This window comes from Saccostrea cucullata, unplaced genomic scaffold, assembly GCF_032062105.1.
Source record: "Saccostrea cucullata isolate Sc308-1 unplaced genomic scaffold, CSIRO_AGI_Scuc_v1 ctg11654, whole genome shotgun sequence".
Taxonomy (NCBI): Eukaryota; Metazoa; Mollusca; class Bivalvia; order Ostreida; family Ostreidae; genus Saccostrea; species Saccostrea cuccullata.
In genome coordinates this window covers 1-18422 of record NW_026922288.1, presented here as the reverse complement: position 1 = coordinate 18422, position 18422 = coordinate 1, and the positions used below count along the sequence as shown (strand labels likewise).

General features: G+C 35.4%; 1 protein-coding gene across 1 annotated transcript; it reads right to left on the bottom strand.

The window, feature by feature from the left end:
- Positions 1 to 504: 504 nt before the first annotated feature.
- On the bottom strand, positions 505 to 17306 carry LOC134261545 (tudor domain-containing protein 7-like; the record flags this gene model as incomplete). The annotated part of the gene is made up of 18 exons (XM_062743971.1): positions 505 to 1495; positions 1883 to 2000; positions 2378 to 2482; positions 2954 to 3034; positions 3390 to 3982; positions 5804 to 6264; positions 6562 to 6674; positions 11560 to 11658; positions 11849 to 11995; positions 12457 to 12560; positions 12676 to 12807; positions 12919 to 13009; positions 13117 to 13257; positions 13701 to 13811; positions 14004 to 14115; positions 14246 to 14289; positions 16444 to 16603; positions 17173 to 17306. Coding segments are annotated over 18 exons (2970 nt in total), but the record flags the coding sequence as incomplete, so codon positions are not given.
- Positions 17307 to 18422: the final 1116 nt, after the last annotated feature.

Below are 18422 nucleotides of genomic sequence, written 5' to 3'. Positions count from 1 at the left end.
ATAGCGCTGGTTCTAACGTTGTCTTTGCTGTTCTTACGAGGGTGATTTAAAAAAAAAATTCCTATACATTTTCAAGTAAAACTTGACGTGGTGTGCATGGTGTCACCCTATCCTTAGAGGTCATAATTTGAACAAATTTAAATCTACCCTTCCTGGGACTTCTTAATTACTAACTTTGATTAATGATAATCATTAATAATGATCAATCTTGATTAATGATTGATCATCACTTTGCTTTTCTTGGGAATATTCCTAAGCATAGTTCAAAAAGATTTATCACAATTCAATTAAACCTCAAAGTGACCTTGAGACCATCCATATTATTCAATACAAAAAGCCTTGGGTCATTGATACCCTGTAACAATTTGACAAGAACTTGTAGCCCACTATCCAAAAAGATGATGCATTCCTCAAAAATAGCCATAACATTAGCTCTTTCGAGTCAATGGCACAAAAGAGCTTACAAGTACTGGATACATAGAAATCTAATCTTTTTCAAGTTTAAACATTTTATTTCATCAACAAATATTTAACAGTACTGCAAAAGAAATGCCATTAATGATGCAAGCTGAAGTCCGATATGAAAATCATAAAATAACAAATTTTTGAGCAACTACATGTGCATTGTTAATGAGAATTAATATTATGTATGTAGTTGCCAACTTTCCATTTGTTATATATCAACATCAAGCTATACAAGGTATGTATACATATCTACATATTTATTATTTAATCTGCTATGATTTCAGGAGCAGTTTTCACTTTAATAAAACACTCCACTTCACAAGCCTGAGATAAACCAGTAAGTTATGTTTAAAAAGGCAAAATATATTCACCATTCACTGCACATAGTATTAAAGTAATGGTAATGTAACTTCCAGCACACATACACACACACACCATTAGTACAAGTGGTGTGTGAACCTAAAATTTATCATTCTTGTGATCAATGTTTCTTTAATTTAAAACATAAATGATGTTATGAAATACATGGCACTAGAATGCATCAAGTCCTGCGTTTTAACACTATTTGACAGGTTTTCATTGAATTTAAAGCAATTTGGATAGACTATACATATTTTAAACATACACACAGTGTAAAAGTCATTTGAATGTAAAAATGCAAAGTTTATGGCTGATTGTATAGATGCTTAATATGTACTTTAATAATTGAACAGCTCAATTCAAGGACCAACTCCGTAGATCATAAAGAAAACCTGACTTTTTTGGCCACCCCTACTTCAGGGAGTTCCTCATCCAGACAGACATCCCTATCTGACTTTTTCGGCCACCCCCATCTCTAGCAGTTCCTCGTCCAGACAGACATCCCTATCTGGGTCAGAGGTATCCATCAGTCTCAGGGACACCACCTCTTGTCCCCCCACCTGCTCACTCCCACAAATCAGTGCCACCAAGCTGCGATCGTGAGCCATCTGGATAAACTTGTACTTGGCGGCTTCACTCCACATGTACGAGTCCTTGGCTGGCTTCACTCCTGAAAAAGTTATCTGTACATTGTAAGAACCAACAGAGAAACTACATAGGTGTAAACTTCTTTGTTTTCTATCAAATGAACTATTATTTTTAATAATGAGAACTTAGGCATGTAACTTGGCAAGACTGTCTACTTTGTGTATTTTAAATCCAGAGACAGCATTTTTGTAATTTATATGTCAAATTTTATTTCACATATAAATATAAAGAGTCATTGTCTAGTCAGCAGAGTATGCCAGGGACATCAACGACAGTTGGAAAAGTGGGATAATTTATGCATAACCAGCTTTGCCCATTATGTAAATTATCCCACGTTTCCAACTATTGTTGATGTCCTGGCATACCTAACAAACTAGAAAGTGGTTATTAACTTCTAAAAGTAACTTACCGTAAAGTTTTCCTTTGAATGCTAGTTGTGGGAGCTTTGTGAAGCAGATAGGTAGAGGTTTTATCTCCTCTAAATTCAGGAGAGTGAACTCCCCCCAGTCAACAAGATATACTGAGGCCTGCAAAGGCATGAAATTCATCACAATTATCACACAATACACAGTTCATACCTAGCAAATATTAAAAATTTATCCATAAAGGTAATGAGCATTGATGTTAAACAGTTAATTTTTTCTTCGGAAATATATATTTTACAATTATCCATTAATTCTTCGTGTAAAATGTAAAAAAAAAAAAAATTCACAAGTTGGTGCAATAGGGACAGGACCCCTTCTAGTTAAAATTATGACAAATTTAATAAATAGTACATGTCTATGGTATAACCATCTTGTGATGCAGTTTATGTAGGTTCAATGTCTAGGACCTTTAACTTGTCTCCAGAAATCATTTACCTGTAAAATACATAGAAGTAATATTTTCTATTCACTATACTCACCATGTTTCTGGACGTGATCTTGCTTTTGATTATTACCCGGTACCACATACCATCTTTATTTCCAGCATACATCTGTCCTTCCATCAGGTCCGAATTCTTTAAAGTCTGTGAAATCATACAGTTATAAACATGTATATCAATATATATATAGGTCTAAAATTTATTTGATAAATATTTATGTTGTTTTCAATTCAATATTGATAGAACTTAATTTAAGATTCTGCTCAAAAGTCCTAAATAGACTGTTGGACTTCGACAAGACATATAAAACTTGACCTGTTGTGCATGGTAGCAAATAAACAGATTTGTTAAATGTGTTTTCTCTTAAGATATTGTAAATGCACATATATTTGTGAGGGATTAAATTTCGTTTATTTCATTGTTAAAAATTATCAGCAAAATTAAATCCCACACGAAAATTTACATTACTATATATATTGAATAGAGTTACTTTCAAAACAATGAAATTAAATGCCCACAAAACTACCTTAGATGACAAATCCAATAATAAGAAATTTTATCCCCATGAAAATTTGTGCTTCTACAGTACTTTTTTTGTTGTTGCGTATAACTTACTAGACTTTGATTGGAGTTGAAATATTCCATCATTTCTTTCAGCAATTTCTCCGACTCAGCCATGTGTTGGAAAGGTATGCACTGTGGAAAATTATTACAAAGATGAAATCTGAATTAAAATTGAATGCCACAAAAATATAATTTTGTTTGTTATATGAAATTTTGTCTGCAAGTCTTACATATACAGTAAAACCTGGTTTCAGAAAACACACTTATAAAGAACGCATACTTAATACAGCAAAAAAAATTTTTGATTCCCATGGTTTTTAAAAAAAAAAAACATTAAAAACTAAATAGACACGATAATTTATATCTATAACAAAATGAAATCGTTTGTATCTGGCATTTTGCTATAAGCCTGTTCAAAATTCATATTTATACCAGAAAGAACAAAGGAACCACTTCTTAGTGGCTAAAACTATAGCCAGTCACTTACCACAAAGTTTGTAGGGTCAAAAATATTGATAATATGTAAATCACAATATTCCCCCTTAGGGGGTATTGTGAAAGTTTTTGGCACTGGTCTTTTATTGTAAGAATTGATATCCTCCAAGGCCTCACAAGAAAGTTCCGAGGAATTTCTCCTCCATGTGTATATATTTTGTCCCCCCTGGTCCTTGGGCACACCATCTGCTCTCACCCCCGGGGGAGTGCCTGATATCACAGAATCTAGTGTAGTAAGACTAGATAATCCCTCTGTCAATTTTTTCACTGGTGAAGTAACGCTACTGTTTGCACTTTTTTCTGTAACATTGTGAGCATCTTTTTTTGGTGAAGTTTTAGTTGGCGTGGATTTCAGTATGGCACCAGCTGACTTTGGTATGGCACCAGCTGACGTGGATTTCAGTACTGCACCAGCTGACGCGAGTTTTGGTACGGCACCAGCTGACATGGGTTTCCTGGCCACGGCTCCCTCTACAACCTCTTCTTCTTCTGTTTCCCAGGATCCCTCCCCACTCTCCGATTCCCAGGACTCTGTGCCTCCTCTTTCTTTTCCCTCTCTTGAACTCTTCTTCGTGGGCTGGGACTCTGTATCAAACGAATATTCAGTTGAAAAATAGAAACATAGGTAATCAAAAATTACAAAGCTCACCTCATTGAATGTTATCTTTGAGTTCTCTGCAAATCTCACATCACTCTTTTTTCAGTATTTGTGCATCCTGAGATTAATAATCCATGTAAGTTTGGTTTAAATTAAGACTTGCAATTATTTGGAAATGGACTTTCTCCAAACACTTTAACCTGTTCATTTATCAAATTTTCTGTCCGTTTCAACAACTAAATCAAGACTAGAAGCCTCCATTCTTATATGCATCATCAATGAAAGTTTAATCATAACCAGCCATATAATTATAGAATTACTCCAAAAATAACATCATGGTCACTCATATGGAAAATGTAGATCAGATCCAGCATCTGAAGCAAGTCTGGTAGTGTCCATTTCTTTGTGCACTGACCATGCAAGTTTGGTCTAAATGGGGCTTATAGTTACTTGGGAATGGACTGCTCCAAAAACTTTAACCTGGACACTCATCTGGAAAATGTATCCAGCATCCGAAGAAAGTCTGGTAGTGTCTATCCCTAGATGTATCATCCATGCAAGTTTGGTCCAGATAGGGCTTATAGTTAAAGTTACTTGGGAATGAACTTGCTTCTTAAACTTAAATCAGGGAACCAATACTAACGCTGAGACCAGGGTTATAGCATAAGCTAGGCCTTTCAACTAATTTTTCAAGTTGCACATATGGTAAAAAACATTGCATAGATAGATGTATAGGTACATGAAATTATCAAAAAAGATAATAACTTATGAATACATTTAATAACATCATAAAAAAGTTTAATTATTTATAATTGACTTTTCCGACGTTGTATTTTAAGGATAGGTAACTCAGGTGTGAAAAATGACCAACTTAGTGCCCATTTATGAGTTATCGTTTTTAGGAATGACATATAGCCTGCTTCAGCATTGGTATTGTTATGTACACAAAAGGGTTCCTTACATTGTTTTGTACACAAAAGTGTTGACCATGAGAAAGAGAATGCCTTCACTCTACCTGAAATAACAGGGTCAAATAGATGGGGAACAGACTATATTCAATATTTTTAACTCTCTTTGAAGATTATTATGAAGAAGAAAATTTCATGCCATGTTTTTTGTTTTCGCGCTTTTTTGCTTCCTATATAAATATATATATTTTTACAAGTAAATGCAGCAATTGATCATCTTACTTGTATTACTAAGCACGAAGGGGAACGACCGAGTATAAAAATTTAATTAGGTTAGTACTAAGAAGGAGGGTAGATTTCACTTTTTATTTTAATTAAAACTTTTAATTATATGAAGTGAAATGGTGTCCGCAACTATACAGTAAATAAGTATAACATTGGTGCTACATTTTAAAACCACTGGATTCTACTGAGAGCAAAGAAACACTTGGGAAATGCTAAAAACTGCCTTGCATGTAAACATTTAGATACCCCAAGCCTACTCTCAACATGTTTCAACAGTGAGTTATCGTTCATAAAACTGACCCCTAGCGGCAGTTGAAAGGCTTACATAAGCTCATCTGGACTTCACCAAGGTGAGCTAAAAAGCAGTATTTTAATTGTATAAACAAATTTACTATTGACAAAATAAAAATTTAGCACTATCACTGCTTCATGAATTAGTGCATCACATGTCCACACCATGTTTATATTCCTGTATGATTTATTGACAGTATTCACAGCAAGTGAGCACATTGCTGTCCGTGCAGAAGCCCCAAAAATAGCAAACAGACTTTTTGAAGGTTATACACATGCAGCATTCTAAGGAAAAGAATACCACTATATTACATTTTTTTTTACCTTTGGGGACTTGTACGGATGTTGATTGAGCATCACTATTTGCAGAGTTCTGTGGTTGTCTTGTGGGAGAGAGGGATTGTGGGCTTGTGATTGGCTGGGTAGATAAATCAGAGGTTGTGATTGACTGGGTAGATAAGTCAGAGGTTGTGATTGGCTGGGTAGATAAGTCAGAGGTTGTGATTGGCTGGGTAGATAAGTCAGAGGTTGTGATTGACTGGGTAGATAAGTCAGAGGTTGTGATTGGCTGGGTAGATAAGTCAGAGGTTGTGATTGGCTGGGTCGATAATTCAGTGATTCTACGCTGAGGAAGGGGCGATGACTCTGTAGACTGAGGGTTACTTCCAGCGGCTGCTAGCAAAGATGTTTCCGCTTCCAACTGCACAGCTTTGAGGATTTCTTGATTAATATTTATGTCTGAGTCGCCTTCTGTGTCATACAATACAACAGAAAAAATCCCATCTCTGTAAAAAAAATTATACCTTAAAGTTCAACCAGTATGCTATCTTTCTGCAGCTTATCAGCAATCAATTTACCTGAATCTTTACTTATTTAACATGTAACTTATGACCTAATCTCACCTGAATCTTTACTTATTTTACAGGTAACTAATGACCTAATATCACCTGAATCTTTACTTATTTTACAGGTAACTAATGACCTAATATCACCTGAATCTTTACTTATTTTATAGGTAACTAATGACCTAATATCACCTGAATCTTTACTTATTTTACAGGTATACTAACAACCTTTCTCACCTTGCTGTGACCTCTGCCACCAGAGTTTTACCTAGCGCCATATCACACAATTTCTCTAGAACAATTACATTCCCTGCATAGGCCTCTAGACCATTTAATGATACCTCAAAGGCCTGCAATAAATAAAACCATTTATTGTGTATGAGTAATAACTAAAAAAGAAATAGTGAAAGTAAAACAATCTTTATTTCAGATTTAATCACTTTTAAAAAAATCAACAAGCATTATGTGAACTTCAACTGGTCCAAGATCAAGAGTCAGACAATTTGCTTGGGTAAATGCATGTCATTATTACCGTATAAGTAGAATTTTAGCGAGGATTTAATTTTGGCATTATTAGCGAGGGTGCCGATATCACTAAAATTGAATATCGTTAAATATTAAGTGCATAGTATTTAGTGTAACTTATCGTGCATTTTAAAATCGCTAAAATAACATCTTGCTAAAAATAAATTACCAGTTTTTCAGGACAAATCGCTAAATTTGCGTCTCGCTAAACTTTCCACTTATACGGTACTTTTTTCATGGTTAAGAGTTACGCAAAAATACAACCTTAGAGTTTTCAACTGATAAATACATAGATCAAATTCTGTGTGTGCTATAAAGGAGACAATACATATCAGAATTCAAAATACTGTAAAAATTTACATATTGACTTGGGCTTCATTTTTCATGGTTTGAGGAAAAGAGGTCTATTTTGGGGTATGAATTTTGTGGTTGACAAATTGTGGAGCTGCTAAACATAGGAAATTTCACTGAGGACGAATTCATGGGTCTCTTCATACTATGAATGCAACAAAAATATACCCCCCCTGGAAAATTGGTTATCCTATAGTAGCTCTTCTAAAATTCTTTCGCCATGCTCCTCCTTTTTTTTTTTTTTGGCTGACAATAAACGTTTTATACTTTTTACAGAAATTCAAAAAAAAATTTTTAAGACTATTTTAGTCGGAATCACTAGAGCTACAGTCTCCTCAGAGAACTCTGAATGCAGTTTGTATTGTCAAGAGAATCAATACTGCAGTAAAAGTCCCACTATTTCATTACGGTGCTCCAGCACCTCAGTTCTAATGATGAACAAGCTAAATCAGAGAATTTGTGTCCCCCGCTTAGGGAAAAAGTAAACCATGCACAGTTCGGGTGGGGGAGTCGAATCCCCCTCACTGAATTTGTAGAATTATTAAAGGTAAACATGACTATACTGAAACAAATAAAATATGCCAATATAGATATAAAGATTTGATGGCTTATTCTTTTCAGTCGGATAGAAGATTCTTTTTATATGGAATATTTATCACACTGTAATAATGATTTTATGAGTTTGTACAAGCCAGACCTCATAAATTTTTCATTTCACATGCTGAATACTATCATTTAGTAAAAAAAAGTATTTCGAAAAAAAAAGAAAATGCATCATCCGGGTTTCGAACCTGGAACCCGTCACAAGTGAAGCGAGAGACATACCACTACACTATGGAAACGCTTTCATCTAGCGAAAATTATATACAAATATGAAGTCACATACATGTATATTTTCATGTTCGATATTGTCAAAATTTTTACACAATGCATGGTGTCTAATTTAACCTATATTAAACAGTTCTAATAGATGTAATAAGAATATAAAGTCCGCCGAGAACCTGTTTTATACGTAATAACTCTCCTCATGCCCCTGTACTAAAAATAGCGACATGTAATAGTAATAGTAATACAGTAAATAATAATAAAATCAAAGTACTGAAAGTACTGAAAAGCGGTTAGCATGCTTTCATCTAATATGTACCGAAAAAAGTGCATGAAATGATGATATTTAAGTATGCATATCTTTGTCCAATGTCATCAGAGAACAAAAAATACCCAGACATTCTGTTTTTGTAATACTTTACTTAATAGTAAAACCAATAACATTCCAAACTGATGTCACAGATGGATGCAATCTAATTAAAATTAGATGTTCCGAATCCGCTACTGCTTCTCAAACATCTAACAACATCCTATTTGAGGTCATGTAAGAGTGAATCTTCGATTAGCCAAAGAAAATGGTTCCTCCGAAATCTTGGCTTATAGTTCAGATGGGTTTCTTGTTTTCACCACCGAACCAAAACACCCGAGGAGTTTTGTAGTAAACAAAATATGCATTGCAAAAGCTGTGTTATGTATGACGTGTGGGGTATCTTGTATAGTTTGTGCTCTTTCGTTTGCATTATTCACGTTCAGATGCCAGACTGCAGACTATACATGAAATTTATTCCAGAATTACTTTAATTCAACGTAAGACAGTATCAATAACGATGATATGTAGCCGTGGAATTAATTTGAGAATTGTTTACCGAGTCTTGAATCTACATGGCCAAAGTGTTTGTGTTTACTAGTACATGTATTCATAATCGAAAGGTCGCTCTGATGTGACCCCGAATGGGATGTTAGATGTTTGAGAAGCGGTAGCGGATTTGGAACATTTAAATAAATTTTAATTAGATTGAAATGCATGTTTCAAAATTTAAACATGAGATTTCTTCAGTTTGAAAGACAGGAAGTGCATTTTTAAAAGTTCTCTCTTGGTGGCATCCAATCGTTCTTTGGATGAAAACAATTATGTTGATGTTGAAAATTTAATTGTCTTTCATGCTCTATTGAATCTGAAATTAGGTAATTGTAAAGCCGACTATAGCAAACAACTAAAAAAATGACAAGTTAAATTCTTTAGATTAATGGATTTAGAGTAGTGTAGATCTACAGCTGGCTAGTCAGAGAAAAAAGGATGGCTGAGCAGAGACTTTATAAATGAATTGATATCAGAGAGCTCCAGATGTGTAGGCTCACTGCGGGTGTAACCTGTCAACGAGGGATGCTTACTTCTTCTAGGCAACGGATTTCATCTCTTGAACTTTCAGGAGTCAGCTTTTCATCTTAAATCGATCATTGATCATTCTGTATTTTGATACAGATACTGAATACTTCCGTTTAGTAATATTATGAACTACTACTTCTACGGGAAGACTGGCGAGTAAACAAGATTATCAAGCTTTATTAAATGTACTTTATTGACTTTTCAAACAAGTAAATGTTCGAATAAAGTAAATGGTATATGAGAATCATTTAAAAGAAGTCTTGCACAATATGTCTAGATAAGGACATATAATGTGTATTTGCCATATACTCTTCATGCAATATTGTTCTCAAATAAAACATGTGAAAAGGAAAGTTGTCTAATCAATTAATACTAGTATTTAAAAATTCAAATGTACACTAAAAGTCAGTGTAACTTAAGAAGTTATCAGTGTCACTTTCTTCAATATGTCGGTTAAACAATATACAGTGATTTCTTTTCTATCAATGTGCCTCTAAACACCTGTATTTTAATTTCATTCTTCTTAAATGCTCAAAATAATAATCGACAAATTAGACAAATTCAAATTCAAAAAGTATTTTCTCAGCTAATAATACGTTCCTTAGGAATTGATCAAATTTTCATAACTTATAAATAAGCATTAAGTACATATTTTAAATTTTTGCTAATTGCCAAGATTTTTCACACCTTATTCTTCTGTGAATAATTATATCGGTTGATTTTTAGAAGAGAATCACAATGCCGATTAAAATTAATATATATTTATCCATTTTTTTTTCAAAATTAATTTTACTACTTTAAGTGCCCCATTATTTTTTTCAAAACTAAAAGTAAGTGATCCCTTATGATCGTTTGTCATAAATTAAATTATCAAAGACGGAGTAGAGAATTTACCCCTGGGAGCAGAGCTTTTATAATCTGTTTATTAGACAGAGAAGAAAAGAGAAGAAAACAAACGTTTCATTGTGGAGGTAATCCTATTGTTTCCATAAAAACGTTACAAAAAGTGTAAAACGTACAGATGTATTCGGTGTTTTTATAAAAGCGTTTTTCAGGTATTACTTAACTTAATAAATGGTGTTTCTTAATACTTTGGCAAGGAAAATCAAACTCGATCGAGAGATTTGCTGATGTTTTTGCAGTCTGTAATAACCTTCAACCTGCTGTATAATTAACCGTATCGTTCAACTTTCAAAAATAAACTAACAGTTGCTATAAATCGCAATCGCACAATGTATATGTAATAAGGACCAAATTCTCAGTTCTTTGAAGTTAGTGTTTTAAGTATTGTCAATGCATTGGTAAATACTAGTCTAATAAGAATTCGATATAATCGTTATAATAGCCACTCTTCATACACAGCTTATTGTCAATCTCTCACCAGGGGGCGTATTACGCCAATAGTATACAAATCATAGGAAGCGCTTTGCTGAAGTTACCGTTGTCGATAGGTGGCGCCTTGTGGAAGTTTCTGGTTTTGGTTGCAGAAGGATAAGGTTATGTGCCATAAAGCGATGTCGATAGGTAGCGCCTTATGGAAGTTTCCGGTTTTTGGAGGCCCATGCCATAAAGCGGTTAGCTAGCTAACCGCTTAACAAACGGGGCGGGACACTTTGAGATGGGTGAGAGAGGTCTTATGGAGTTTTGGTATAAAATTACATTGCAAAATCTCAAAAACTTCTTGAAATATCGCCCAGAAAGGATAGTGTTACACACAGACAGAATGTATAAATTTATGACCTTGAACTTTGACCTTTTGACCTCAAAATCAATAGGGGTCTTCCTTAGGCCATAGAGAGTTGTTATGTAAAATTTCATTGCAAAAGCTCAAAGGGTTCTCGAGATATCGTGCGGAAACGAAAGTGCTATAACAGACAGAATTTGCTAATTTATGACCTTGACCTTTGACCTTTTGACCTCAAAATCAACAGGGTTCGTCTTTAGTCCATAGGGAGTTGCTATGCAAAATTTCATTGTGAAAGAAACGAAAGCGTTACAGACAGACAGAAAGACGGACGGACAGACCCAAATTAATATCCCCCACTTTTCAAGCGGGGGACAACAATAAACACAGGGGTGTCTGATACCTGGTAGGGGAGACAAAGTGGTGCCTGATACTGAACAGAAAACCTAGTGGTGCCTGATACCTGGTAGGGGAGATTCTTGTTAATGTTTGGATCAAGGGGTCGTAGTTGGTCAGGAATCAATCCATCCACATCACCATGGTCCAAATAGTAACACTCATACTACAAAAAAAATGTGGTCGTCAGCAACAACTCTGATCTATTCTGATTACATGAAGTCTGATGAGACAACAGGAAAGAATCAGTAGAGATGTGAGGGTACAGACATTAACAACAGGAAAGAATCAGTAGAGATGTGAGGGTACAGACATTAACAACAGAGATAAGATACACCGTACGTAAAGTTGTGAACCTTTTTCTCCTCCTTCTTGAGGACCCGGACGCGATGGAACAATTCGTCTAAATACGCCACACAAACCTGCCCCTCATTTATCTCTACATCCTCCGGCGCCGAGTGGAAGGCGTCCTCCAGTCTCCTCTCTAGATCCTCCAGTTTGTCCTACAACAGGATCAGTTATAGATTAACACCGCAACAACATAACTACAGTAAAACTCGTTGAGTATGAAGAGGGATATTGCAAAATCACGGATACAGCTAAAATTATCTTGGATCCCCATTTATATAAATCTCACAAATTCCTTATACGGATATAACAAATTACGGATATAGCGAAGTAATTTTGTAGGTCCCAGTGACTTCTTTATAACCGAGTTTTACTGTGCAACAAAATCAGTAAAGAGTAACACTGCAACAAAACTACAATAAGATCAGAATACAGTGACAAAATCACATCAAAGCTTAGCCTTGAACTTTTAATGTTTACCATTGCCAATTTCTTGACTAGATAAATTGTTTGTTTTTTTTCTCTATTAATGAACATAAACACACTGACTTCTCCATCCATCCCTATATTAGCTGTGATATTAAAAATTTTCTCTGTATTTGCAGTGAGTACTTACTGAGTGGTTTTCCCCGATCAGTCGTATCATGACAGAGGTGGTACCGGTGAGGATGTAAGACACATACACGTCCCACATATTGTCTGTAGGTAACTCCAGATCCTCTAAAAATACAATCACAAAATATTCATTCATATTAGAAAGTGTGCTGATTTCTTCACAAAGATTTCAGATTGACCGACCTTGACCTTTTGACCCTGAACTGCAATCATGGCTTACCTGGTTCTCCGCAGAGAGATTCTGCCTGCTCCTCTTCCGTTATCTTTCTGAGTATGCCCTCGGAGACTAGCTTGTCGTTAATACTCGTCGTATCGTCAGAAAGAAAGAGGTCAACAGTGTGAGTGGCATCACCTGATAATTATAATTCATTCCATTGTGACCTTGACCTGTTTACTTTTCATACTGGGGAATTTAATTTGAAAATGTAAAATAATTAAACTTTTCATGTATTCATGAACATACTTAAAATTTCTCTTGTAATGGCAGTCAGTTTCTGCTCTGTTACTATCTCAGCAAACCTCTCTTTAAAAGATTTGGACCATGACTCTTCACCCTTGTATGAAAAAGAGATATTTTGTTAATTACTCTTCCCTATATATCTGTATTTCTGCATAATTTTTCACCTTAATCTTCTCTTTAGACAAATAAAGGATGTCCCACCTCTAACGGGGTTACTCCATAGAGGAAACAGAAGGTGACTTGTACAGGGTACTGGGCGAGCTCCTCCGTCAGAAATCGGGTGACCTCCTGGTTACATGTGGCTCTATTACCGTAGTCAATAAACACAACATCCACTGTTGTCTGAAAACACAATTATAACTCATCTGACCCATTGACCTTAAATTGAATGGATCAAGTAAATGTAGCAAATAAAATTTATTTCAGCGTTAAAAACTCTGAACTGGAATGCTAATCAGAAGCACATTCATAGAAAAACTGCATTTTTCCACATGAATAAGAAGTCACCACTTCTTTGAATGGGTTAGACTAGCTCTCTGGTCATCCATCAACTTTTTTTCAGACCAGCCAGTCAAAGATCTGCAGCTATAGCAAAGGTAATTTCTCTGATTTTTATTTTTTAAAAAATAATCTTTCAGAGGTTGTATTAAAATGTCCATTTTAAAATTTTGATTCCAATAAATCTGCGTTACCAAAGATTTGTAAATGTGGAACATCACCAGTATGCTTTAGACATTGTGACCATAATTTTATAAGTGATCCCAGATATTAGTCTAGTTTCTTACCCCCTCCCTACTGATTATTTCAGCCCTGCTCCACAGTTCCTCTGTCCCTGTGTTATACAACGCAGCAATAAATCTCCCCGGCTCTAAATCCTCCAAATCAGGAACTGGTCCCTGTAGAATATTCCAATAAATATGGTTCTCTTTCTGAGAAAAATACATTTTTTTCAAATGACAGATCAGATCTGGACACTGTAGAATAGCCCAAAAACATGTTTCTCTTTCTCAGAAAAATAAATTTTATTTTTAAATGTGAGATCAGATCTTAGAAAAGGCTTTTACTGTATAATGGTGGAAGGTTCTTACATTAGCCACTATATCGATTTTTTCTGTAATCTCAAATATGGCACTGTCTTCATGCTGAACACAGAAACTCCCATCATCTCCCAGGTAGGTCATGTAAACAGTCACTTTCTCCCTGTAAAAATTAATGATAGGGTGACTATGGTAGGGAAATGTAGGTATTTGTATACATATGACCATTGAAACTTTCATCAAGCAAGAAAAGTTGCATCACCATGGCACAAATGTAGTCTGTAAGTACTTACCCAATAGGTAAATTTTCTCCAGTTGGTACTTTTAACTCTTTGATCTTTAAAATAAACAGTATTTTATTTAGACTTAGTTAATCAAGTCTGTTTCTGTCAGAGACTTTCCCATCAATTTGGAAAAAAAAAATCTTTAGGAAATTCTTATAATCTTATAATAAGAAGCCACTTGTTTTGAAAACAATTTTCCATTCTTTTCTAGGGTGGCCTCTTAAAAAGTTTGACTGAACCTTGCTGGCATGATGTAGCCATCTCCAATATCATCTTCAATTATGGGGGCATAAAAATTACCATACAAGTGGAAATTTTAGCGAGACACAAATTTAGCGATTTGTCCTTTAAAACTGGTATTTTATTTTTAGTGAGATGTAATTTTAGCAAATTTAAAATGCCCACTTAAGAACCTTTTACAAATAAAACTCAATCAAATTTTAGCAATTTTCAATTTTAGCGACCTCAGAACCCTCGCTAATAATGTCAAAATTAAATCCTTGCTAAATTTCTGCTTATACGGTATTTCAGATACCCCCTTTTGGACTGAATGTTGATGGAGCAGGTGCTATCTTTTGACTGACTGTTGATTGATCTCTATCTATACTGTTGTACACCTACCTTTTGACTGACTGTTGGCAGGTGCTCTATCTGTACTATTGTATAACTACCTTTTAACTGACTGTTGGCAGGTGCTCTATCTGTACTATTGTATAACTACCTTTGGACTGACTGTTGGTTGAGCAGGTGCTCTATCTGTACTATTGTATAACTACCTTTTAACTGACTGTTGGCAGGTGCTCTATCTGTACTATTGTACACCTACCTCTTGACTGACTGTTGGTTGAGCAGGTGCTCTGTCTGTACTATTGTATAACTACCTTTTGACTGACTGTTGGCAGGTGCACTATCTGTACTATTGTATAACTACCTTTGGACTGACTATTGGCAGGTGCACTATCTGTACTATTGTACACCTACCTCTTGACTGACTGTTGGTTGAGCAGGTGCTCTATCTGTACTATTGTATAACTACCTTTGGACTGACTATTGGCAGGTGCTCTGTCTGTACTATTGTATAACTACCTTTTGACTGACTGTTGGTTGAGCAGGTGCTCTATCTGTACTATTGTATAACTACCTTTGGACTGACTGTTGGCAGGTGCACTATCTGTACTATTGTACACCTACCTCTTGACTGACTGTTGGTTGAGCAGGTGCTCTATCTGTACTATTGTATAACTACCTTTTGACTGACTGTTGGTTGAGCAGGTGCTCTATCTGTACTATTGTATAACTACCTTTGGACTGACTGTTGGTTGAGCAGGTGCTCTGTCTGTACTATTGTATAACTACCTTTTGACTGACTGTTGGTTGAGCAGGTGCTCTGTCTGTACTATTGTATAACTACCTTTTGACTGACTGTTGGTTGAGCAGGTGCTCTATCTGTACTATTGTATAACTACCTTTTGACTGACTGTTGGTTGAGCAGGTGCTCTGTCTGTATTATTGTATAACTACCTTTTGACTGACTGTTGGTTGAGCAGGTGCTCTATCTGTACTATTGTATAACTACCTTTTGACTGACTGTTGGTTGAGCAGGTGCTCTGTCTGTACTATTGTATAACTACCTTTTGACTGACTGTTGGCAGGTGCTCTATCTGTACTATTGTATAACTACCTTTGGACTGACTGTTGGCAGGTGCACTATCTGTACTATTGTACACCTACCTCTTGACTGACTGTTGGTTGAGCAGGTGCTCTATCTGTACTATTGTATAACTACCTTTTGACTGACTGTTGGTTGAGCAGGTGCTCTATCTGTACTATTGTATAACTACCTTTTGACTGACTGTTGGCAGGTGCTCTATCTGTACTATTGTATAACTACCTTTGGACTGACTGTTGGCAGGTGCACTATCTGTACTATTGTACACCTACCTCTTGACTGACTGTTGGTTGAGCAGGTGCTCTATCTGTACTATTGTATAACTACCTTTGGACTGACTGTTGGTTGAGCAGGTGCTTTATCTGTACTATTGTATAACTACCTTTTGACTGACTGTTGGTTGGGCAGGTGCTCTATCTGTACTATTGTATAACTACCTTTTGACTGACTGTTGGTTGGGCAGGTGCTCTATCTGTAATATTGTATAATAACTACCTTTAGACAGACTGTTGACTGAGCTCTATCTGTACTATTGTACCTTTTGACTGACTGCTGGCTGAGTAGATTCTATTACAGGCGGTGCGTCCCCTCCAGCCTGTGCTATGATTGGTCTGGGGAGGGTCGTGGGACCCCCGTGGTCCCCTTTGTCTTGTCCCTCAGTCACAGGGTAAAGTCTGTTTCTACCTGTTAGTGAACATCTGTAGAAATTCAAGGAATACAGAAATAAGTAAGATTTCTGTTTAGATGTGAAGTGTAAATAAAGATGTTTAAAATGGACACAGACAATAATAATAGTTATATGACATAGTATTCATATTCTTATTGTTTTGTACATTACTGTTTGAAATGTATGTTTTGTTATGATATACAGTGCTGTCAATATTTGTCATAACTTCAATGACTAGCCAGTGCTAATATCTCCTACTTGAGCCAATATATAGAGTATGCTTAAATCTGTGTTTGTAGCTGTGGTTATTTATAAGGGTGTTTTTGTTTCTGTGTCTGTCTGTGTGCGTTTATGTAGGATTTACACTTATGCCTCTACCCTGACTATATCTGGCCAGTTCTGTCCATACTGTTTGTATGCATGTCTGTCTGTGTGTGTATGTGGGACTCATACTTAAGCCTCTTCCCTGACTATATCTGGCCAGTTCTGTTTTTGTTTGCATGTGTGTCTGTGTGTATGTTTAATACTTACGCCTCTACCCTGACTATATCTGGCCTGTTCTGTATTTGTCTGGTGTCTGTGTGTATTTTTAATACTTACGCCTCTACCCTGACTATATCGGGCCAGTTCTCTATGTAATACACAAGATTAGCGGGGGGTTCTTCATTGTAATTCTCCTTATACAATACATTGAGGCGGGTGTCCCAAATCCCATTGTTTTTTCCTTTAACCAACTAAAACAACAAAATAAAAATTTCTTGTACATTTCTAGTCAATCTAGGAAAACTCTGGCCTTGAACAAATAGTGGGAACTTACAAGGACAACAAGGAAACTTTACTCAAAAGATACATCCCACGTATAAAATATCAATATAATTAAAAACACACGTATAAAATATCAATATAATTAAAAACACACGTACAAAATATCAATATAATTTAAAACATCTTTTCTTCCTGTTCCTACATGTATTATTAATTGTATTTTCAATAAGGTGCTAAACAATTGGAATTATTTTAAAATAGCAACATGCTAAACTGTCACATGCATTTGATTTTAAAGCATTTAGAGTTGCTTATAATAAATTCTTTGAAGCATTTCTCTTCTCCATGTGTACGTCTCTAACCAATAAAACAATGAGCCATTCCCTTCTTTGACCATCTGTCTTTTATAAATTTAAAGAAAGTTTTGGCAGCAGAATGATTTAAAAGGTTCTAATTTTAATGTTTGCCATCTTAATCCCTTAGTGTAATATGTACATTTAACAAATGGGTCTAAAATGCCTAATTTAACTTTTGACCATTGACATGTTTAAGTAAAGTACTAATAATTCAACTGTACATGTAAAAGCTTAATTGATATTTGATTTCGTCTTTCTGAATTGCAAATGTATTTAACACAGATTTTACTTCTTGTCAATTCAGTAGTTTCTATTATCTTTAAATTAAACAAGAGGCCCAAGGGCCTTGAATCGCTCTTCTGATAAATTGTACATCCTAACACTTGTATTCGAAGCCTCTAACCCTAAGTATCCTAAGACCAAAGTTGCATCACCTGACAAAGTTTGAAGATTCTTAGCCAATTAGGACTACGTCTTGGTCTACATTCTTGGAAAACCCAAAATGCATCAACTGACAAAGTTTGATTATTCTAAGCCAATAAATACCTAAGATACTTAAATATAGCCATAAAATGTCGAAAGTAGGTCGCTGTGACCTACTTTTTGGTCGACATTCTCCCAAAACCCAAGATGCATCAACTGACAAAGTTTGATGATTCTAAGCCAATAAGTACCGGAGATTCTTAAATATAGCCATAAAATGTCAAAAGTAGGTCACCGTGACCTACA